This window comes from Giraffa tippelskirchi, chromosome 10, assembly GCF_054371585.1.
Source record: "Giraffa tippelskirchi isolate mGirTip1 chromosome 10, T2T-mGirTip1v1.2.pri, whole genome shotgun sequence".
Classification (NCBI taxonomy): domain Eukaryota; kingdom Metazoa; phylum Chordata; class Mammalia; order Artiodactyla; family Giraffidae; genus Giraffa; species Giraffa tippelskirchi.
Window position 1 is genome coordinate 31343996 of NC_137284.1, and position 24332 is coordinate 31368327.

Genomic DNA, 24332 nt, shown 5'->3' on the forward strand with positions numbered 1-24332 from the left:
GGGGTAGGTGGGGAAAAGTAAGTAGAGAAATACTTGTTTAGTGAATAGAGGATGCTGGGTGCTTTGTCACCATTACCCCATAAATCCTTGTGATAAGCCTGAGAGGCACGCATTATTATCCCCATTTTACAGAGGAGCACACTGAGGCTCAGAGAGATTAGGTAACTTTCCCAGGGCCAGCCAAGATTTATGTTTGGGCTTAACTGGCAAAAGCACCCCTGATCCTCTCACCCCACTACCAGATTTTCATCAATGGCAGCATCTCCGTGATCCTAGAGCGCAACAGGGAGAGCGAGATGCTCTGAGGGTTTGACCCTCTTTGTGTCCCAGCAGCTTGTTTACACAAGACTGGTCTAATCTGGAGGCTCAAGAAGAATAAGAATATTGATAATTAGTCATTCTGCACTCAAAGGACAAAAACGGGAGTGGAGGCTTAAATGGTTTGACAGCGTTTTGTCCCCACCCTGGAGGGTGTACTGGGATTTTATCCCCTGTGCCAAACAAATTATTGAGGTCTTCTTAGGGGAAGGGTGAAAATGACCCAGATACAATCTGGAGATCCCTTAGGCTTGGAAGTTGCTTGTATGCAAACAGTGGAGAGGTGGGGCAGGAAGCAGGCTGTGTTCTAATCTGGGCTCTGCACCAGAGTGTGTGACCTTGACAAGTCTCTAAACCCACCTGGCCTCAGTGTCTCGTATATGAAATAAAGGGGTATATTGGACTTCTCTGGCAGTTCAGTGCTTGAGACTCTGCACTTCCACTGCAGGGGCCACGGGTTTGGTCTCTGGGTGGGTAAGATCCCACATGCCACAAGGAACAGTCAAAAAAAAAATAATTAAAAAATAAAATAGTTTTATTTTTTATAAAGGATGTGAGAAGATGCTCAGAGGTGATAATTAGTAGCATCTGGAGGTCAGAGGTAACCACTTCTCTGATCTGGATTCCATCTGCCAGCCTAGTTAGTCTTGGAAAGAGAGGTCATTTTAGGCTCACAGGATGGGAGACGTTGTGGCGTTCTCACCCTTCTGAAATGGAAGTGAGACTGTGTCCCCTACCTTCACCTTACAGGGCGGGCGCTGCGAACCACAGGCCTCGGGTCCACTCGGACCCAAGGACTCTGGGTGCGTCCTTCACCCGTTACTTGGTTCCCTGAGTCTGTGTCCCGGGTGGGGACCCTGAAGAAGCTTGCATTTGCTGTTTGGGGATGGTTGGTACGGAGGAGCAGGGCGCCAGTGTTTGGTACCCCATCTCCTCCTCCAGGCTCAGGGTGGAGAGGACCGCGCATGCGCCCTAAAGAGGCGGAAGGAGCCCTGGGGCTTGTGAGCGGGCCAGGAAGGCAACCAACTGCTGACCCAGGCCTGGGCTGGACGCTGAGCTGAGCGGTAGATGTTTCCCGAGGCTCCCGTGACCGAAGGTTGGTGCAGGCGATCTCTCAGCTCCCTCCCAGCTCACACCTTAGATGTGACTTCATTTCCCTGTCTTTGCTCTAGCAGCCCCGCCACAAACCAGTGCCTCAGATGAGCTCAGACTTGAGTGTGACTCACGGAAGGGCGTCGGGGCTGCCAGGCCTCAGACAACAGATTACAATCGGCTCCTTCACGGGCCCCTGTGCACATGGGGCCTGCTCCGGAGAAAGCGCTTTGTCTCCCGGCCTGGTTTCCAGGGGCAACCAGAGCGCACAGGTGTGGCTCAGGCCCCTCAGGGACCAGCTGGCAGATGGATTCCAGACGTCATCAGGGCCTCCTGGGGCCACCGCTGGTTCACCTGACAGGAGCGAAGATCTTAAGAAACCTCACCTCCTGCGTCCCTCAACAGATGCAAAGGAGGGGGCCTCTGTTATTATTTGGGAGAGAGGCACAGAGGCAGCCACACCTAGATTCCAGAGTGTGGGTGGACAGGTGCCATCCATACTTCAGTAGTACCAGCCGTCAGGACCCAGTCCCAGGCCGCAACTCCACCCCTCCTTGCGAGGGGCTCAGGGTTTTCCTACCAGAGAATGTTGGTAGACTCTTCCAGGCTGGGGGCTGGAAATGCTGTCAGCAATGCCATCAAGGTGAAGCTGAAATATGTCATGTCCTAGGGACAGCCAGTCTGTGGGTCGTGCCTGAGGGTGTGCAGGCTCTGTGAAGGGAGCGACATGGTTCACTGAGTCCCCAACCAACCCCAGTGATCCCTTAACAAACAGCTGTTTAATGACAGAGAGGTAGAAAAGCGTGCATCACTGAGGGGGTCTTAGAGTGTGATTAGAGAGCTTGAGAAAGCAGAGGTCTCCCGGATTTGGGTTTGGATAGAGAAAAGGGAGAATTAGGGAGGAATCGTGAGCCTCATGTTTGGCACAGACATTGCAGTTGGCACGTCACGTGAGTTACTCCTTTCAACCCTACCCAGGAGTTATTACACCCTCTGTGTGAGTTGAGGTTTGTGAGTCTAAGTGAATTGCCCAGAGATAAATCATTTAAGTAGCAGGAGCAGGATTCAAACCCAGGTCTTCTGATTTACCTGCCTTCATACAGTTAGGCCTTGATGTCCCTCCCCCACGTTATACAGAAGAAGACTGAGGTCTAGAGAAGCCAGCTCATGGAAGGCAGAGCAGGAATCAGAACTCTGGCCTCACTCTTTCTGGGCCCTTCATGATCTGCCTGATTTTCTCTGGTGACACAGGTCTCCCTTATTCCAGGTGGCACGGCACGCATTCCAAGGCTCATCCTGTCCCCAAGGGGGCCGGGACTCCCCCCATCCCACAGTCAGCTTCTTCTCCTTCATCTGCTCATCGCGAGCCAGGGAATCCTGGGCAGCCCCTTTGGGGCAGGCCGACATCTGGCTCACAGCTGGCCCAAGTATGGCTCATGCAAGTCTATGACAGAGAATGCCGGCTTTGTGTGTGTTTGTTTTTCTTTTCGCTGTTGATAATAAAATTGGATAATGAGCCTGATGAATGAGACGCCTCCAGAGACCGGTCAGGAGTCCTGGTTCTACCACTTGCTAGAGGTGCTGAGCTGTGCCCCTGGAGTGCCCTCTCTGGGTCCTCATGTTCCATTTGAAACATTGGAAGTTGCGCCAAATGATAGCCAAGATGTTTTCCTAGTGCTGACGTTCTAGAAATCTATTTAAAACAGGTCAGCGCATATACACCAAAAGAGTCAAATACTCTTATGTAGCAAACTCTACAATTAAACAGACATAAAATATTTTGATATTTAAATCAAACTTTGGCATTTTATGTTCCCTTTATCTTTTGATCCTCGAGTGAGTTTTTAAAAATAGTCTTTGTTTTATGAAATAAGTATATTTTCCCTTCACAAATGCACAGAATTTCAAACTCTTATCCTCATGCATCTTTTCCCCTAAAATGAAATTTAAAAACCACAAAAATTGAGATGGCTACAGTGGGGTAAATATAAAAACTTTGTGGGGTCCCTGTTTGTCTATATCTTAGGATGTTAACTTTATGTGTAAACTTGGGTGAGCTTAGAGTGCAGAATAGTTGGTCAAACACTAGTCCAGATATTACCATGAATATATCTTTTAGGTTATGAATAGCAGTTGTAATCAGTTAACTGTAAGTAAGGCAGATTACCCCCCATATGTGAGTGGGCCTCATTCAATCAGTTGAAGGCTTTAAGAGCCAGGACTAAAGTTTCCTATAGAAGAAGGAATTTTGCCTCAAGATTCAACATAGAGGACTTCCCTGGTGGTGCAGTAGATAAGACTCTGCCTGTCAATGCAGGGGACATGGGTTCAATCCCTGGTATGGGAAGATTTCACATGCCATGGAGCTACTAAGCCCTTGTGCCACAACTGTTGAGCCTGTGCTCTAGAGTCCAAGAGCAGCAACTGAGAGAGTTAATGCTTAGTAGGTTGATAAGGAGTCCAGGGCCCTCAAGGAGGAGAAAGGGGTCCAGGGAGAAAGGGACAAACTTTTTTTTTCTATATTCCTTTGTCTTAGTCACATAAGAGTTTTTTTTCTTAAGCTCTAAATTGTTATGGCAACAGTCTATTTTGCCTAAAACTTACTTTCTTTAAGCCCAGAGCTAATGATTACACAACAAAGCAACTCATCTTGCTCAAGGGTGTTTTCCCTTAAACTCTGTACTAATGATTATACAACCATGTATCTTGCTTGAGGACATGTTTCTCCTTAAGAACCTTCTGACTAATCCCATTATCTTATGTGAGAGTGGGTCTGGTAAGACCTTTCTATTGTTAGCAACCAACTGAAAAAGTATATAAGGCCTTGATAAGACTAGCCAGTGGGGCACTCTCTGCTCCTGTCTGATGTCTATGTTGCTTTCTCTGTCCCCTTTGCACCGTAATAAAACCTCTGCTACACAAAGCTCTGAGTGCCTGAAGCCTCGTCTCTGGTCCCGAAGCTAAATTCTCTTCTTCAGAGATCATGAATCTGACACCATTCACCCTAAGCTATCACAACTATTGATCCCACATGCTGCAACTACTGAAGCCCACATGCCTAGAGCCTTTCTTCCGCAACAAGAGAAACCACCGCAATGAGAAGCCCGCACACCACAATGAAGAGTAGCCCCCACTTACTACAACTAGAGGAAGCCTGCACAAGGCAGTGAAGACCCAGTGCAGCCAAAACTTAAACGAATAAATAAATAATTTAAAAATACGAAATATATTTATATATTAAAAAAGATACAACATAGAAATTGTCCTACTAGTTCTGTTTCTCTGGAAAAGTGCTGACTGATACATTTGCTAGATTCAAAGTTTTTTTTTCCACCAGAAATGTAATAAAATTCATTACTGTTATACCCCCCCCCAGGAATACTGTCTTCACTCTCTGACTGTGTTTCATCACCATCATGAGTTTGGGACTCAAGCAACCTGAGTGGGACTCCAGTCCTACTGCTTAATAGTGTGGGGTCTTGTGTGGGCAGGGCTCCCACTGAACTTCAGTCTCTTTACCTATTAAGCAGGAGCTGGGGAGCAAGGTGTGTGATGATAACCCCTTTGCTCAGGGGTTCCTGGGAAGGTCAGATGAGATGATGTGTTAAATCATCTGAAACAAAGCATGAACCTGATAAAGAATAAACATGGCTAATATGATGAATGAGATTGCTGACAAAGGTCAGCAATAGTAAAAGGTATGGTTTTTCCAGTAGTCATATACAGATATGACAGTTGGACCATAAAGAAGGCTGAGCACTGAAGAACTGATGCTTTTGAACTGTGGTGTTGGAGAAGACTCTTGAGAGTCCCTTGGACTGAAAGGAAATCAAACCAATCAATCCTAAAGGAAATCAACCCTGAATATTCATTGGAAGGAGTGAGGCTGAAGCTCTAATACTTTGGTCACCTGATGCAAAGAGTTGACTCATTGGAAAAGACCCTGATGCTGTGAAAGATTGAAGGCAGGAGGAGAAGAGGGCAACAGAGGATAAGATGGTTAGATGGCATCACCAACTCAATAGACATGAGTTTAAGCAAACTCAGGGAGATAGTGAGGGACAGGGAAGCCTGGTGTGCTGCAGTTCATGGGGTCGTGAAGAGTCGGACACGACTTAGCAACTGAACAACAATAACAAATATGATGAGTATGACTCTTCATCCTTCTATCAGCATTATTAAAGGGACTCAAACAATATTTTTGGTGCACCGGCTGGCTGCCAGATTGCATGCTTTGGAGCTGGCAGTGGGAGATGAAAGTCAACATTCTTCCCCTTCAGGAGCTCAGAGTTACTTGAGAGGAGAAAGCTCCATGTGTTCCATGATCTACAGGACAAGGGGGTATAAATCATAGCTCTCCCAAGCTTACATGGCCCAGCCCAAATCCTGTCTCCTTCATGAAACCTTCCCAGATCCCCCCTCTAACAAATTAATCTCCCAGCTACCATGTCCCCAGGCCCTTTGGCTTGGGCCTTTCCTGCAGTCCTTACCACTATTTACCTTGTGTTAGAGTGATTTATGCACAGGTCAGCCTCTTCTCCTACAATGTGTGTTTCTGGGGACAGAAATATTTATGAAGGGCCTTTCTATGACTTTGGATCTTGCGTGAAGGAGCAACATAACAGCATCAATAATCTGCCTCACACTTACAAATGATTTTGTGGCAAAATATTGAAAATGAAATATAGTTTAAGTTATTTTCACAATTTTAATTCTCATAGCCATCTTCTGTTTCTTGGTGTCCATTTTAAAGATGCTGTGCAAGAGGCAGAGAGCTTGCCATGACTTATACAAGGTTACAGAGCCAGTTAACAGCCAGGCCAAGCCCAGAACTTGGCCTGTTTGGGCTAAGATTTAACTAAGATGACTCTGTTCATATTCCTGGTCCTATTAAATCATTCTTACCAATTCTGTATCCTGCCATGCACAAGCAGTTTGGCATCCTAGTCATGTGAGTTCCCTCCCTGTTTAGACATAAAATGAAGCCATATGAAGCAAACTGTATCCTTTAACTGCCTCTGCAGTCTGGCTGTGACTCCTGCCTTGATGATTTTCAGGTTGGCAGAGGCCCTTCTCTAGCAATTTCTCAACAAAACCATGCGGATTCAGAGTGATTAGAGCTGGGTGTGCTTGCCCACTGATCTTTCCACTCTTCCTCCCTCGGATTTCTCAAGGCCTTGTGACAACATTGAGATATAAGCTCAATTATCTGCTCTTGACAGATGAGAACCTTGAGACTTGAAAGGGTGGAGTGACTTACATGCCCAAGGCCACACACAGCCATGGTTCAAATCCATGTTTCTTCTGATGCTTAAGACTTTCCATTATGCCCACACTGGATTCCTTCTCTAATTAGGAGAGACTTGGAAAGTGGAGACTGAGTCTCCCATCTCTAGCTGACCAACTTCATAAGATGCTATTCAAAGGAGTGATTTTCTGGGAGACTTAGTCAAAAGCATTTGATGATGACTGTGACCTCAAGAATCACTTTTAAGATTGGTACATACTGATAGAAGGCCGAATGTGATTTTTTTTTTTTTCCTCTTCTAGTTTGGAATTTGAACACATTAATTGGCAAAATTTTCCACTGTGACTTCCTACTGCACCTTTCCTTCCTGCAGTTGTATCTGACTAATGAGAACACTGAGTAAAATCCTTCATCCTCTCACCCTCATGGCTTTACTTCTGTCGTGTTTCCCACTTGGAATGTCCTTTGTCCACACTTGTAACTAGGCTTCCTTCTCTTCAAGATCCTACTTGATTGGGACTTGGACTGACGGAATTAAATTAATGCAAATTTGTGCCTTGGTGAGACCTGGCTTCATGCAATAAATAGTAGAGGAAGAGTCAAAAGTAAAGGACAACTAATAATTGGAGGCAAAGTAGGAATTTGGTGAGCGTCATATTTGGTTAAGACATTTGCACTCCCTTTGTTGGGTGGTAGGGAGCCATGGAAAAGAGGGGTGGGCCATGTGATAGGACTTATGTTTTGGGAGTGTAAGCCTGGTAGGAGAAAATAAAAGTATTTTCACTTTTACTACTCCATGATAGACTCAAAGTTATGGTTTTTCCAGTAGTCATGTATGGATGTGAGAGTTAGGCCACAAAGAAGGCTGAGTGCTGAAGAATTGATGCTTTTGAACTGTGGTGTTGGAGAAGACTCTTGAGAGTCCCTTGGACTGCAAGGAGATCAAACCAGTCAATCCTAAGGGAAATCAACCCTGAATATTCACTGGAAGGACTGATGCTGAAGTTGAAGCTCCAATACTGTGGCCACCTGATAAGAAGAGCCAACTCCCTGGAAGAGACCCAGTTACTGGGAAAGATTGAAGGCAAAAGAAGAAAGGGACAGCAGAGGATGAGATGGTTGGATGGCATCACTGACTCAATGGACAAGAGTTTGAGCAAACTCCTGAAGATAGTGAAGGACAGGAAAACCTGGTGTCCTGCAGTCCGTGGGGTTGCAAAGAGTCAGACACAACTTAGCCACTAAACAACAGCAACAATAATAGACTCATAGAATCATCTAATTATATGGTGACGAGGGACTGAGCCAGGGAAGTAGCCATGGACTGGAGAGGAGGGAGAGACCCAGGGTTTTTAGGAAGGATAAACTAGAGTTATTCCCCCAATGGAACCTTGAAAAAGGTGCCACAACACAGAAGGATGTGGACTCTAGAACAAAGCAGGCTCAATTTTGAATTTCAGCTCAGTCACCTGCAGGCACGTGACCTTGGCAAGTCATATGAACTCACTAAGATTCAGTTTCTTCATCTGTCAAATAGTAATATTATTGACCACCCATAGGCTTTTGTGAGAATCAGCAGAAACAACAAAAACCCAGAGTTAGCTAGTCATGTGGTAGGTGATCAGTTAGCGATTATCCTCCTGGCTAGGACCTGGGCTGACAGCATTGGTCTGCTGTACCTTGCCAGCTGTCTGATCTTGGGCAAATGACTGAAGCCGGAAGAACTAGGTAAAGTGGAGATGACAGGTGTCACAGATTTCTTGTAACAAACTAAATTCACTTGGAGAAACGTATGTTAAGTGATGGGCCCAGAGGAAGCCCTCAGTAGGAGGGAGTTATTATCAGCATATTAGTGCTCCATGGGGCTTCCCTGGTGGCTCAGATGGTAAAGAATCTGCCTGAAATGCAGGAGACCCAGTTCAATCCCTGGGTTGGGAAGATCTTCTGGAGAAGGAAACAGCAACCCATTCCAATATTCTTGCTGGGAGAATTCCATGGACAGAGGAGCCTGGTGGGCTACAGTCCATGGTGTCTCAAAAGTCAGACATGACTGAGCGACTAACACTTCACACTTAACTAAGTGCTTCATGAATACCGCTGGTTAGAGAACCAACTTCCCTTCCTTCCCTCTTTCCTCTTACATGATAGAATCTATCAATGAAAATACTCTTTTCTGCAGCTTCCTTTGCAGCTAGGAGTAACCATATGACAGAATTCTGGTAAATAAGACATGAGCACATGTCTGCTAAGGGTATCCTTTGAATGGGTTTACTTCCACAATAAAAGGAGGATTCCCAATTAGAGTGGCCCAACACTCCACCACCCCTGATTCCTGCTTTAAATTCAAGGATGATGTCTGAGGCTGGGACTACAAACTCAAAGCCATAGAGAAAAGGCCAAGAGAATGACAAAGATGCCAGCCCATCTAGCACTGGGGAGCTGCCAGTGTACACCAGTGCCAATGGCTACCCATTTATCCAGAGTCCTTGTTGTGTGAGAAAAATAAACCATTATGTCCAAGTCACTGAATCTGGGTTTCCTGTGTACTTGTAGCTGAAATGTTGGCCTAACTGATGTAAGAGGTAAAGGGAAGACAAGAAGAGAAAGTCACGAGGTGGTTTTGACCAGCAACATTCCAGCTCAAGGAAACGGTTACAAATTCTCCACACAGGCTCTATGCTTCCCTCTTTCTGTGCTTTTTCTTACAGGGATCTCCCGAGCAGGAACTTTCCTGCTCTGTATTACCTCCCCAATACTCATCTCTGAGTGCCTAAATCTTCCCATTGGAAGGTATGATGTTGAAGCTGAAACTCCAATACTTTGGCCACCTGATGCGCAGAGCTGACTCATTTGAGAAGACCCTGATGCTGGGAAAGATTGAGGGCAGGAGGAGAAGGGGACGACAGAGGATGAGATGGTTGGATGGCATCACTGACTCAATGGACATGGGTTTGGGTAAACTCCAGGAGTTGGTGATGAACAGGGAGGCCTGGCATGCTGCAGTCCTTGGGGTCAGAAAGAGTTGGACATGACTGAACGACTGAACTGAACTGACCTGAAATCTTCCCAGGCTGAGCCTAGCACCACCTCATCCACAAACCATCTCCGTCTCTCCATGTACAATGGGTCTGTCTTTACATTTCTGTTTTACACATTTTAGGTTCTTATTTTTTAAATCATATTTTCAAGTACTGTGTAGTTTGTTATTAGCGTTTGCATCTTACCTCTTCTCACAGAAACTAAGCTCTGTTACATACGTTATTTCTAAATAAGATTTTGCATGAAAAGTGTTTGGCACAATCTTACAAAAAATTAGATATTATTATTATTTTGTACTTCCAATGTTTGATCTATTCAGTCAACATATATGTACCAAGAATCTACTTAGTGCAAACATGTACTGACAATGTATGTGTACCATCAGGATTAATTGCATCTGCTCTGAGGATAAACAGATTGGGCTCTATGGGACAACTTTCTCAGTTTCTTCATCTTTCAAATAGGGATAATGGTAGTAATAGAGGTATTATGAGGAATAATTAATTTAATATGTCTAAAGCATACAGAACAGTGTATAGCATGCATCAAACATTCAGGGGATATTATTATTAACCACATTGTCAGTTAGTTTCAAGGGATATACCTAACATGCTTTCTACCATATAGTATGACCTCAATAAATATTGAATGGATACCTTTTGAGTAACAGTACATATAAAAAATTCCAAGTAAGACTAATTTAAATTCATATATAGTTAAGTATATTAACATTCATGAATAATTCACAGTAACAAATACGTGTTTTTTAATTGATTTTCTTTAGAGATTACATTGAGCATTTCACAACAGCCCTTGAAGTAATTGGAGAAGCCCTGGCAGATACCACAAAACCAGAAAGAGGAATGACTTAGGTCAACTAGGAAATTCACTCACTTTTAGGCTCCGCAATTGTCCACATGCTCCATGTTTCAGCTCAGCACCTGGGGAGGCTTCTACCACCTTCTGCCACTTTCTCCGAGGTGAAAGTCAACCCTCTCCTCTCACAGGTTCACAGGAACCCCCCCCCAACCCCAGATTGAGCCCAACACCCAAGATCAGCTTTGTTTTCAACCCCTCGCTGAGTCTCGGCTCTGTGGTCAGAATGCCTGGGTTCATCCTCCTACACTGTTGGTGGGAGTGTAAACCGGTGCAGCTGCCATGGAAAACAGTGCGGAGGTTCCTCAAAACACTACAGATAGAGTTGCCATAGGATCACTGATGGCTCAGATGATACTGAATCTGCCTGCAATGCGGGAGACCCTGGGTTTGATCCCTGGTTCGGGAAGATCCTCTAGAGAAGGGCGTGACAACCCACTCCAGTATTCTTGCCTGGAGAATTCCATGGACACAGGAGCCTGGTGGGCCCCAGCCCATGGGGTCACAAACAGTTGGACATGACTAAGCAACTAACATTTTCACTTGCACTTTATGAAATGCCAATCCCCCTCCTGGGCATATATCCAAACAAAACTATAACTCGAAAAGATACATGCACTTCCAATGCGCACTGCTGCACTACTCAGCCATAAAAAAGAATGAAATAATACCATTTGCAGCAATATGGAGGGACCTAGAAATGATCATACTAAATGAAGTAAGTCAGAAAAAGAAAGACAAATATCATATATCACTTATATGTGGAATCTAAAGTATAACAAAAATTAACTTACCTATGAAACAGAAATAGACTCACAGACAAAGAATAGACTTGTGGTTGCCAGGGCATTTGGAGTGGGAGAAATATATTGTGAGTTTTGGGTTAATACGTGCAAACTACTATGCATGGAGTGGATAAATAACAAGGTCCTACTGTATAGCACAGGGAATAATATCCAATATCCTGTGATAATGAAAAAGAACCTGAAAACTATATATATATATATATGTATATATATATATATATATATATATATATATATATATATATAACTGAATCACTTTGCTGTATGGTGGAAATTAAAACAACATTGTAAATTAAGGATACTTCCATAAAACAATGGGCTTAAATGGGCTTCCCCAGTGGCTCAGCAGTAAAGAATCTGCCTGCAATGCGGGAGTTGCAGGAGCCACAGTTTCGATCCCCGGGTCAGGAAGATTCCCCTGCAGGAGGGCATGGTAATCCACTCCAGTATTCCTGCTTGGAGAATCCCATGGGCAGAGCCTGGTGGGCTACATTCCATGGGGTTTCAAAGAGTTGGACATGACTCTTTATGGCTTAGTAGTATTCCATTGTGTGGGCGGACCACATCTCCTTTGTCTTTTCATCTGTCAATAGACATTTAGGTTGCTTCCATGTCTTGGCTATTGTAAATAGTGCAGCAGTGAACATCGGAAACGCGTGTATCTTTTCGAATGCCCAGGAGGGGGACTGCCATTTCATAAAGTGAAACATAAAGCAACTTAGCATGTAGCACCCCAAGATAAATTAAAAAAAAGAATGCCTGGGTTGAGATTCTTGTCCTGCTACTTGCTAACAATCCCTCTGGGCCTTAGTCCACTATGTGCACAATGGAATAGTAAGAGTATTTCTTGTCTTGAGTGATTGGGGAGCTGAGTTAATCCAAGTAAAGCGCTGAGCACCGTGCAGAGCACAGGCTCTGTGCTCAGTAGGTGTGACTCGTCTCATTCTAGTCCCCCAGCAGGGCAGCCTCTCTGAGCTGCTCCCTGAGCTCTTTCCACACTCCACAACTTAGCGCTTGTTCAGTCCCATACCAGTCCCCTCCCCTCTTCAGCATAGATTGAATACTCTACCTCAATTTCAAGAGACAAGACTCTCTCCCCAGGAGTTTGTTAGCACTCACTCACTTCAAATGGTGACTAGAGAGGCATGTCCAACATCCCAGACTAGTAGCATCTATGGGTGCTTGGGAAAGGGGTCCTTTAAGGGATTCACCTTTAAGATTGTTGCTGTTGAGAGTGACACATCATTCTTTTGTTGTTGTTGTTCTTCACTGTATAAACTGCTATTGATTCATCCAGACTCATTACAATGGCACCCTCAGAGGGCATATGACATGACACCATCATACATTCCCAGAGTTTATCATCTTCAGGGGGAAACCACAAACAAAGAATTGGACTCTCAACAGCCACAGACAGTCTCAAAAATGAGTCACTTAAAGGACCCCTTTTGCAAGCACCTAGGATATTTAATATGCCTTTCTATTCACCGTTTGAGGTAAGTGCTGCTGGCTGCTAAGTCGTGTCAGTTGTGTCCGACTCTGTGCGACCCCATAGATGGCAGCCCACCAGGCTCCTCCGTCCCTGGGATTCTCCAGGCAAGAATACTGGAGTGGGTTGCCATTTCCTTCTCCAATGCATGAAAGTGAAAAGTGAAAGTGAAGTCGCTCAGTCGTGTTTGACTCTTCACGACCCCATGGGCTGCAGCCTACCAGGCTCCTCCATCCATGGGGTTTCCCATACAAGAGTACTGGAGTGGGGTGCCATTGCCTTCTCCGTGAGGTAAGTGAGTGCTAACAAAAACCTGAGAAAGAGAGCCGTACTCTCTTGAAATGGAGGTAGAATATTTGATCTGTGCTGAGTTGGGGAGGGGACTGGTATCTGTGGGATGCCTACCATGTGTTGGCCCTGCAGGAGTGCTTATGTCCTCATATTTAATCTTTACTACCATCCTATGAAGTAGACGGTGTTCCTCATTTTAAACAGGAGGAAACCGAGGCACAGAGAGGTCATAGTACTTGCTTGCATTTACTCAGCTATACATTGATTCTAGCATTTGCATTTGGATCTTTGTGCTGACAGAGTCCTGTCCCCTCTGGGTTTCTTTGAAGAGGAGATGGAGTGGTCTGGGATTAGGGGAGAATGAATAGAGGAGTTTGGGCAGGCAGGAAAGCCAGACTTTTCTTCCCTCGCCAATCCTATTAAGGGCCGATTCTGACTAAAATCCTGCCATGTGTACATCAATAAGAGAGGAAAACATTCCTGTGAAGGCTTATTTTATTTGCAGAGTGGGAATTATTGGGCCATGATCACCAGAAGAAGTGTTTTGCTTGGAAAGCAAGAACTCTGGCCATGATCTTCTTCTGAATTCATATCGAATTACTCACCATGTGCTGGAAAGCCTGCTTTAGAGGAAGTCATTCCTAACTGGGGATCTGGATTCTGACACACAAGTTGCCAGACTTGAGGCCAGTGATATGAGCTGACAGAACCTCAGTTGTCTTGCCTAAAAATGAGATTATCAGAGATATCAACTCAGAGGGTGATGATGAGGGACTATTAAATGACTGCATGATTAGGTTGCATGCATGACTGGTTGTTCAAATGGGGACACTGCCTGGGGAAGAGTCCTGCTGAGAATTATGCTGGGACAACAGGGGTAAACGGATGCCGTCCTGTGCAAACTGGTCACACCAGGGGTGAGCGGTAAGAAGTGTCCAGCAGAGAGGCTGCCACCGGGTAAGCCCCCTCACATGTCCTTCCCTGACAGTATTTTAAGCACAATTCCAAAGTCCAGCTACTGTAGTGCACCATTTATCATTTTTTTCTGACCGTATTAGACTCACAGGAAGAGTTGTGAGCTCAGCCTGGCTCCTATTAGTCGTCAGTTACTCATATTTCTAAGGCTGATCAACTGTGAACATGTGGAGACTCATCTAAGTCTGACTTCAAAGTCTTATTTCTAAGTCTGACTGACCGTGAACATGTGGAGACTCATCAGAACAACACAGGCTTCTCAGCATAGTCAGAACAAGACCACGGGAGAGAGTTTGTTCACAGGCAAGAGGAACGAAGGTGTGTGCTCAAATCTATTTAAAAACAGACAGAAGACACAACAGCTTCAGAGCAGAAGATGGGAGAGGGGATGTAAATGCACAATGGGGAACAAGTTAGAACCTTCCATTCAGTTAGAACGTCCATTCAGAGTGAAGATGCAGGAGCCAAAATATTCCAGCAAGGAGAAGTGTCTTTAGCAACTGCTGGACAATAAAGTGAAGTCACTCGGTTGTGTCTGACTCTTTGCGACCCCATGGACTGTAGCCTACCAGGCTCTTCTGTCCATGGGATTTTCCAGGCAAGAGTACTGGAGTGGGTTGCCATTGCCTTCTCCAGGCAATAACTGGTGGAAATAACAGGGGAGGAAGGCAGAATTCCTAGGATTTCATTCTTCCAGACAAACAGAGGATACTTAGTACCTATTTGTTTCTTTCCTCTTGCTTCTTTTGTGGTAAGGATTTATCAAGTAATCTGAGAAGGTGATTTACAGTTTACACCCACAGCCTAGAAGCTGATGATCATGAATGCCTGCCTGGTGATCAATGTTTCTTCCTTTCGTCCCCACTCCCTACCCCCTCCTTTCCTCTCACAGCTGTTTATTGAGCCAGGCACTGAGGATGCGGGGGTGAAGAGACAGTTCATATTTGTCGGGGAAGAGAGACACTGAGCAGATGATGAACCACAGCTGTAGTAAGTGCCCTGAGATAGAATCTGCTCCTCTCCCCAGATCCTTGACTTTTGCTCTGGTTGACATGTCCCTGTGACTGTCCTCAAATCATCTCACATAACAAGTCCAACACTGAGCTCATGGTCTTCCTCCCATATTCTTACTGCCCCTATTGTCAGAGTTGATGAGATCACTAACTCTCAAGCCCTTGTCTTTTTACTACACCACAGTGTATGGTTCACTGGAGCAAAGTCTTGGGGAGAATGTGATTTGTGTTTTTAGAGACCTACAGAGAGCTGTGGTGTTGGAGAAGACTCTTGAGAATCCCTTGGATTGCTAGGAGATCAAAGCAGTCAATCCTAAAGGAAATCAATCCTGAATATTCATTAGAAGAGCTGATGCTAAAGCTGAAGCTCCATTTGGCCACCTGATGTGAAGAACTGCCTCATTGGAAAAGACCCTGATGCTGGCAAAGATTGAGGGCGGGAGGAGAAGGGGACGACAGAGGATAAGCTGGTTGGATGGCATCACCGACTGGATGGACATGAGTTTGAGCAAACTCTGGGAGTTGGTGATGGACAGGGAAGCCTGGTGTGCTGCAGTCCATGGGGTTGCAAAGAGTTGGACACGACTGAGCGACTGAACAACAGAGAGCTCATGGCAGAGCAAGTGTTGGTGGGGTGGGGGTGGGGGTGCACATTCTGACCATTAACTCTGGGGTTGCTTTACAAATGAATGTGTGTGTGGAGGGGGCAGTAAGGGGATATGGTGGCGGGAAGCGAATCTGTGAGTCAAGATAACAATCCTGGCTCTGACGCATCTAAGTCCCTCTCCCCTTCTGCTGTGGAATCACCTTCCCCTCTTGACTTGTCATTTTCATCATCAATAGCAACAAAAACCCAAAAGCAGAACTCAAGCCTCTGTTCAACCTGCATTCTCAGAGTAAGAGAGGCTCATTTGCTAAATGCCTTCTGTGACAAGAAGACAGCAGTTCTGGTTGCCATCCCCACCGCGACACTCTCCACCCCCATCCCTCCTTATCTATCATCTATTTACCCATTTGAGTAATGGGAGGAAAAACCAGCTCTGTAATCAATCTCATTTTCCCTGAGTGCTCAGAGTTAAAAATTATTTGCATTTTGACAATGGTCCAGCAGTTCCTTACCCCATCCATCAAGGTGAATGATAAATTGGCTGCCCAGTTTCCATCTGATCTTTAATTGAATAACTGCGTGCTATCAACACAAATTTGCAGTTTGGCCTGGAGCTTGTTTTGGGGTGGTGAGGTGGGCTTTGCTTCTTTACCAAAGTGTTTCCAATTTTAAATTTATATTATATCCACATAATAGTGTGTATGTGTTTGAAGAGAAAATGGGGGTGGTGGACAAAGAGAGGGCAGAGTGATGGGGCTGGGGAAGAGGGTACATGAAGGGGTGAAACCATGCAAACCACTAATGAAAATGGGAAAATACAATTCTTTCACTTGGGGCCACAGGCAGTGAACGTTCCTTGCAAGAAAAAAAAAAAACTGTAGCCCCTAATACTTAGAGATTTGCAACTGGGTAATAACTTTGTAAAAATGTGATGGACAGTTACTGGATTATCTCCTTAATCATACCTTTATTTCTATTAAGCAGGGCTTATGCTTCCAGCAGGGTTCAAACATGTGTTAACACTGAACATCCCATGAAGGAATCAAAGGGCTGTAGTGACTGCAGCTTTGTAGAGGGACTCTACAAATAGAAACATCCAGAGAGAGGGGGAGGAAAACCAGTGCAGGGCAAATACAGCTTCAGTCTGCTCTGGCTTAAATAAATCTCTCTTCCCCTCAACCACTGCAGAATGTCAGGAACTTTGGAGGGAGATGATAGAAACACAGGGAAAGGCATACAGATCAGCAATACTGCAGAAATTCTTCTTCTTCTTTTTTTTTCCTCAATGAAATCTTAGGATTCTAAGAGTCGGTTGTTTTAAAGGACTAATTCCCATAAGACATAATTAGCATTTATATGATATTTTATTATGAGTTTTTTTTTCTTTCAATCCAAATGTGTAACTGCTCTGAATAGTTAACCTGCCAGTAAACCCTCAGCAAGAGATGAAAATGATCAGAGTCCCAGTTTGTGGTTTAAAATTGAGCCCCTCATATTGGTACAAAGTACTCTAGTAGTTACTGGAATCTCTTCCCAGGAGTTTGCACAGGAGGGAAAAAAGGAGATAGATGCTAATGAAGGATGCAGACTAAGGACTGAGTATCTATTAACTTGACCAATCCTACCTTCTGCGCTGTGGGTATTGGTATCCCATATTGGAGATGAGGAAATGGAGCCCAGAGAGATCCATTAACTTGCTCATACTTACAAAATCATAGGATTTAAACTCAGATCCTCCCCCTCATTAGCCAGCTTAAGTGAAAGAAGCAAAGAGCTCAGCAGCTATTTGGAGGTCTTCTCTCTGGATCCTGTTTTTAAGGATCCTGCTTCCCCTCTGTTTTGTTTTTAAAATTCTCTTCTAATATCCAAATGTGCTCATAGTTTCCACTGACTCTTCCATATTCACTCTTTTCTACCCAGATCTGTTCCTCAGAGAACAGCCACCCTTGCTCTCTGGCATTTTGTGTCCAGCCAAGGAAGGACCTGGAAGCAGACTGGAAGGAGGGAAAAGATGACATTGGGGTTTCTATCCCCCAGGCTCCCTCCTTGCAAAATTGCAGCAGTGGCTGCCCAGGTCCCACCAGGTGGCCATCTTCACAACAACTGTCTCCAAATTGCAATCATCCAACAGTTCCCTGAGCGCCAAAGAATTTTGAATTCAAACTGTGGTGCTGGAAAAGACTCTTGAGAGTCCCTTGGTCTGCAAGGAGATCCAACCAGTCCATCCTAAAGGAAATCAGTCCTGAATATTCACTGGAATGACTGATGCTGAAACTCCAATACTTTGGCCACCTGATGCGAAGAACTGACTCATTAGAAAAGACCCTGATGCTGGGAAAGATTGAAGGAAGGAGAAGGGGATGACAGAGTTTGGACATGAGTTTTAACAAACTCCAGGAGATAGTGAAGGACAGGGAAGCCTGGTGTGCTGCTGTCCATGGGGTTGCAAAGAGTCAGACATGACTTGGTGACTGAACAACACCAATAGCAGTTTCCAAATGTTTTGATCTCAGAATCGTTTTAGAAATTGGGGAAGACACTCCTCCCCAAGAGCTTCTGTTTTTCTCTCAATGTTTACCATGCTGGAAATTAAAACTGAGAAATTCTCAAACACAAGACCTGCAAACATACATTCCAGTAGCCATCAGAGTGGAGACACCATCCCAAGTCACATAGATAGAAAACTCCCTTGAGTGCTCATGATGCAACAAGAACGAAGGAGGCAAAAAATTATCTCAGTATCACTTGTAAGATGGTTTTGATGCTGTGGCTCTCTGACAGAGCCTCAGGGATCCCCACAGGCTTCCTGCCTAAGAACCGCTGCACACACTGCCCCTTCAGACTCACTCCAGGATGCTTCCCCAGCCCTTGCTAGGTTTCTCACTCTGCCTGTACCTTCATAATTAAGCTTTATGCTTCTCTCCTCCACCATTCCGTTTTGAGTATGCCCTCTGTTTTCTACCAGAATGCTGAATCATCACAGATCAGGGGATGACTGGAAATTTACCTTGGAAATAGGGCTGGGGCCAGAAGAGGCTCAGGAATGCCAGCAGCAAAGGAAAAAATATTGCTTCTGCCTGCACTGACCTTTTTCCTGTGAATGTTGATTCATCTTTTAAATGGTATTTATTAGTTCCTTACTGATGAAAGGGTGTACGTAGAATCAGAGAGATGATGGCTACTTTTTCCTGGACTCAGGCCAGAATGTAGATATCTACTTGCTGTCAGAGATGTAGACCAGACAAACCCTCTTCAGAGGAGACTCTGGAAAGGAGTTCATGAGGAAGAAATGAAGGAAAGTTTCCTCTGAAGCAAAGGAATTTCTTCCCGTCTTCTGGGCTCCCACTGAATTTGGATCAGATCTCAATTGTCCCATATCACTTTATATTGTCATTTATATGACATAGTTCTCTCCCCTTTTCTAGACTGCAAGCTCCTCAAGACAGTTTCAGTCACCAAGGCACTTCTATCTTCAGTGTGTGATAAATGTTGAAGGATGGAGTAGAGAGAGAACTCTTTTTCATAACCACCATTTTGTTGCCCATAGTCAAGAGGAGACAGTTCATGCTTAGCTGCAAAGACCTGTTTTTTTAAAAAACAGTTTTCTAGAGGTATAATTGATCTGCAACAAAACTCCATATATTGAAGATGTATAATTTGATGATATTGGACCTATGCCCATGATACCATTAGCACAATCAAGGATAAAGCAAATACCATCTAAACTTTTCTTATGCTTGTATCTCTTTTTTATTTATTGTTTTCTGTGGTAAGAATTTGTAACATGAGATTTACCCTCTTATACGTAACAAATTTTTAAGTATGAATACTGTGTTAACTGTGGGTACCCTGTTGTACAACAGGTCTCTAGAATTTGCTCATCCAGCTTAAGTGAAACTTTATACATTGTTGAACAATGTGGAACAATGACTTTCCATTTCCCCCACACCTAGCCCCTGACAACCGCCATTCTATTCTCTGCTTCTATGAGTTTGACTAGTTTAGAAACACCATGTAAGTGGAATCATGCAGTGTTATTTTTATAAATCATATGGGAAGTCATTCAATATGCCTGCAGAAGCAGAAAGGGAAGCCCCTGAAATGTTTATGCAGGTGTTGTGATACCTTTGGGATAAATGATTGGAAATAAAAATCCCCAAATTTCCATCTCAGCCCCACCACTGACTAGTGGGACTGCCTTTCACAAGTCACTTCCTTTCTCTAAGCCTCATGTCCTCAGAATGAATGGTTTGGACTAGAGGAGTGAATGCCAGCTTATGGTTCCACATTTCAAGGTGCCACTGCAAAGGATCTGGAATCCACAAGGGTACCAAACACTGCTGGATGCCTTAAAAATTAGTATCTCTGACACACAGTTGAATTGTTTTCACATATGTGCAGATGTGCTTATAATTGATGAAGTATGAGACTCTTAAGTCATTCTTGAAATTCGTATGTATATTTTGACTTTTTTCCAATCAAAAGATACTAAAATTATTTGGTGTGTCATAATCTGACTCTAGAGAGAAGCTCTTCTTCTTGGAAAAATTGGAAATTGCTGAGCTTCAAGCCTTGGTTTTGCCTCTGAAGGCTCTAGATCTGATGCATGAAGTAAGAATGGACAGTTTTTCTCACCTGTAGATCGGAAGGGCTTTGCTCACCATTGTTATATACACTGATGTAGGAAATATCTGCCTAAAGCCAATGAACATGCCTTCTAGTTTTCTAGTTCATTTCCTTCTCCACAGACAGCACCCATGACATAAAGACAAGCCCCATATTATGAGAAGAGCCTGAAAGTATTTAAAGTGTGTGGTGGAAAAACATTTTTTTTTTGAACCAGACAAAGCAATTTTTGCTCTTACCTTAACCCATTCTAATCTATTACCATCACTCAAAAATATTTTAGAAACTTCCTTTCTCCAACAATGAGACAGATTTGAAGGAGAACTAAAGATAAAGAACAACATGTTTGGGGAGCCACTAAACAGATGAAAAGAAATTTGTTAACTTTCAGGGATATGTGTCAACGCCTAACCCAGGAAATTCAGTAACAACTGAATGGGAATTGTTGACTCTTAGAACCAATGAACTAAACAATCATGCTTTAAACATTTTCATCAATAATTTTTTCCTATATTTCTGCTACCAAAATAATACATATCTATTGTAGAATTTGGAAAATATAGAAAGCCTCAAAAGAATATATAAACCACCATCAATCTACATGTAGCATTTTATATGCTTGCATGTATCTTTATACTTAGAAATTTTAAAGTGTTTCATATTATTCATATGTTTGATAATTTGCCTTCTCATAAAAGCTTTTATTATAGAATATTAGACACATATGAAAAACTGTAAGTAAATTACATTATAAAGCATGATAATAAAATGAATTATGCTTACAGATTCAAATATCACCATTATTGTTTAACCTGTCAGTTCTCCCGACTTGGAATGAAGGTGTAAGGCTGGGAGCTAGAGCAGCCATATGGTGAGTAGGAGGGAAAGGCTAAGAAAATTAATGAAAAATCGGAACTTGACAATCCTTGCACCTATTTATCTACAAATTTATGCTTATGTCATTTTAAAATCTGGTTATATGATTTGCTTAAATACTACCTGTTTGATTTTCTGTGAATAAGACTGACTGTAGTACTGATTGGGATGGCATCTCTCATCCACTTATTCCCCAAACTAGACTTTTATATCCAGCAGTATCCAAAAAGTTAGTGAAGAAGTTCCACAAATAATCTTTTAAAACACGTTACACTTTAAAAAAAATTATGTATTTATATATTTGGCCATGTCACTTGTGGGATCTTTGTTCCCCGACTAGGGATCAAACACATGACCCCTTCACTGGAAGCATGAAGAGTCTTAACCACTAGACCACCAGGGAAGTCCCATCTATAAGTAGGTTTATTAAATCAGGGTTCACATTTCTTAGTGAAGCTCACATGATCTGGCCACTCCCTGTTTTCTTAACCTCTAAGTTAATCACTTTGCCTCTTATGCATTTGGTCCCCGACTTGACCCTTGATAATTTCCAAGAAAATACTAAATTCTTTCCAATTTCATGGCTTTCAAGCATTCTGTTTCATTTGCCTGGATCCCTTCTCCCCTAAATTACTGTCCCATTCTAAACAAGCCCCATCTCCTTGTAAGCAAATCAGTAGTCTTGGAGTTCCACTAGAGGAAACTCCTTATCAATTTTGTTGATTGTATACCAAGTATATACTAGCACAGTGCATAACAGATTATAATTGCTCAAAAGAATTTTGTTAGATGAGCGGGTGAACACATTGTGTGCTAAGAAAGTATCAAACAAAGCTTATCCTCAGTTCCTCTTTAATTTCCCAAGCCAGGTTCTTCATCTTTGAGATGGGTAAATGATCCTGTTTCAGCATGGTTTGAGAAATAAATGTGATCGTTGTGTTTAGGGGCTTAAATAGGTGCGGGAAATATGGCGTATTTGCCTCTGATAGGGGAGTCTTTATTCCCCAATTAACAAATTTTCCTTCCAGCTTCACACTTCAAAACTAACACTTGGTAGAATTATTATTGGTGATAATTATAATCCATTCCAATACGTGCTGAGCACTTGTTCATATGCTGCTGCTGCTGCTGCTAAGTCGCTTCAGTCACGTCCGACTCTGTGCGACCCCATAGACGGCAGCCCACCAGTCTCTGCTGTCCCTGGGATTCTCCAGGCAAGAACACTGGAGTGGGTTGCCATTTCCTTCTCCAATGCATGAAAGTGAAAAGTGAAAGTGAAGTCACTCAGTTGTGTCCGACTCTTCATGTTCATATGCTAGTATGTTATATATATGATCTTATTTTTATGACATAGGCCTCTGTTATTATCCCTTTGTTGCAGATGAAGAAACTGAGGGTGAGACTAAGGACAAGCTTCTTGGGGTGCCGGGCCACTGCCTACAGATGGACACCTACAATCAGGCTTCATCAGAAACTAGCCAGCAGAGAGCCTGATATTTACAGGATGTGTTCCCTGCCCTTGCTTCATTTTGTGCTTTTCCTGAGAAAAAGGCAAAGCAGAATAAAATGAGCTGATACCAATTTCTTTTTTTTTTTTTTTTTTTAGACATGCAAGTTCCAAAGCCTGCTCTGAGGTCAATACGGATTTTCATTCCAATCTTCTCTCCTCCTAGATCCACAGGCTCTGAAATGAAAATTGACACTCAAGCTGGTGACCCTAAGGCAGGATCCTCAACCAGAAAACAATGCCAAAGTCTAGACCTGCTGCAGCATACCTTCCAGGTCCAGAAAGCAGATTGATACACATTACAGAGATTTAGCTACAAGAATTGCAAGCAAAAGGCGTTTGTTTTAATCTGAGCTCCTTATGTACTAGTTGGCCAAAAAGTCTGTTCAGGATTTTCCAAAGCAACTTATGGCCAACCTGATCTTTTTGGCCAACTCAATAGAAACTTACATGTAGGAGGTGCTTAATAAATGCTGGCTGAAATGCATTTCATGGGTCTCATGACATAGTGAAATTTTATGATTTTAATATAGTTTATTCTTCATGTCACACAATTTAATATGGCAACTCGTACTCTTCAAAACTTGCCCCAGCCTTGCCTTCCAGTTTCTTCTCTTAATAATCCAGCCCTGGCACGTAGTTCTAACCACATCTAAGTACTGTTTCCTAGATACGCCCTAGTGTTTAGTTGCTATGTTTAGCTGCTCTGCGCCTTTGTACCTGATTTGTAGCTGCTCTGTACTTGCTTCCAAGAATTCATGCACCCCAGCCTCATCTCTTTTCATAGATTTGGCCAACTCATCCAGTAGGTCTCTGTTACACTGGCTTTTCCCCCATGAAGCCCATTCCAGGTAAGACAGATCCACAACCGTGAGCCTTCAAATCTTCCAGACATAATTACAGCAACATTTTCCATTTTGTGGCACAGTGTGGCTGGCAGATATTTAATAGAACATGGACTTTAGAGTTGGAAAGAAGGGGCCACAAATTCCAACTCTACCACATTAAAGTCATGCATCCTGGTGATTTACCTAAACGTGAGCTTCCATTTCCTCTTTGGAAATGAGGGTGCTCTGACCTGCCTGTTAGGGCTGTTGTGGGAATAGAGGGGGGGATGTTTACAATTCCCACCACAGATCTGGTTCATGGTCAGCAGGTGCCTCATTCTGGTTGCTCAGGCTCTCAGCTCACAGTTCTCTCTTGAGAATGTGCCCCATCTAATACCCCACTCCTCCATCCTACCCTCTTCTCTAAGCTTTGGGCCCAGGTTGTCCAATTTCAAATTCCAGCTCTACTACTTCTGAGTGTGGGTAAGTAACTTAATTCTGTTCTCTCACTTTCCTCACATGTATACTGGGGCCAATAATAATAATAACGGACTCATGAGCATGTCACAGGGGCCACTGAAAGCTCAGATGAGTACCCGATGATGAATACTCTAGTCGTTACTGTAGTGTTCCCTCCTGTCTCCCTGGGGATACACATTAGCGCCTGGCCCAGGGAGGAACTCATCTTGTATTTGTTGAATGAATAAATGCACATGTTCTGGTTCTTTTCTCCTTCCCTTGC

At 43.6% G+C, this 24332-nt stretch overlaps 1 protein-coding gene across 8 annotated transcripts; it reads left to right on the forward strand.

Moving 5' to 3' along the window:
• Positions 1 to 1312: 1312 nt before the first annotated feature.
• LOC145523105 (uncharacterized) lies at positions 1313 to 23250 on the forward strand. 8 transcript variants are annotated; one of them, XR_014066354.1, is made up of 6 exons: positions 1313 to 1414; positions 19180 to 19365; positions 20278 to 20365; positions 21166 to 21251; positions 22638 to 22807; positions 22930 to 23250. XR_014066354.1 is itself a non-coding variant. In XM_081532891.1 (2 exons), exons 1-2 carry the CDS (start codon positions 1387 to 1389, stop codon positions 1766 to 1768), a joined length of 306 nt encoding a protein of 101 aa, XP_081389017.1. In that variant the 5' UTR covers positions 1313 to 1386; the 3' UTR covers positions 1769 to 4617. The 8 variants fall into 8 exon arrangements, 1 of the variants encoding a protein (XP_081389017.1); XR_014066350.1 differs by having other exon boundaries at positions 22638 to 23250; XR_014066351.1 differs by lacking the exon at positions 19180 to 19365 and having other exon boundaries at positions 22638 to 23250.
• The last annotated feature ends 1082 nt before the right edge of the window (positions 23251 to 24332 follow it).

Coding starts and splice junctions, on each gene's coding strand:
- LOC145523105 (XM_081532891.1), top strand. CDS start 1,387: ATGTTTCCCGAGGCTCCCGTGACCGAAG. Junction 1,415..1,490: donor CGAGGCTCCCGTGACCGAAG/GTTGGTGCAGGC, acceptor TCTTTGCTCTAG/CAGCCCCGCCACAAACCAGT.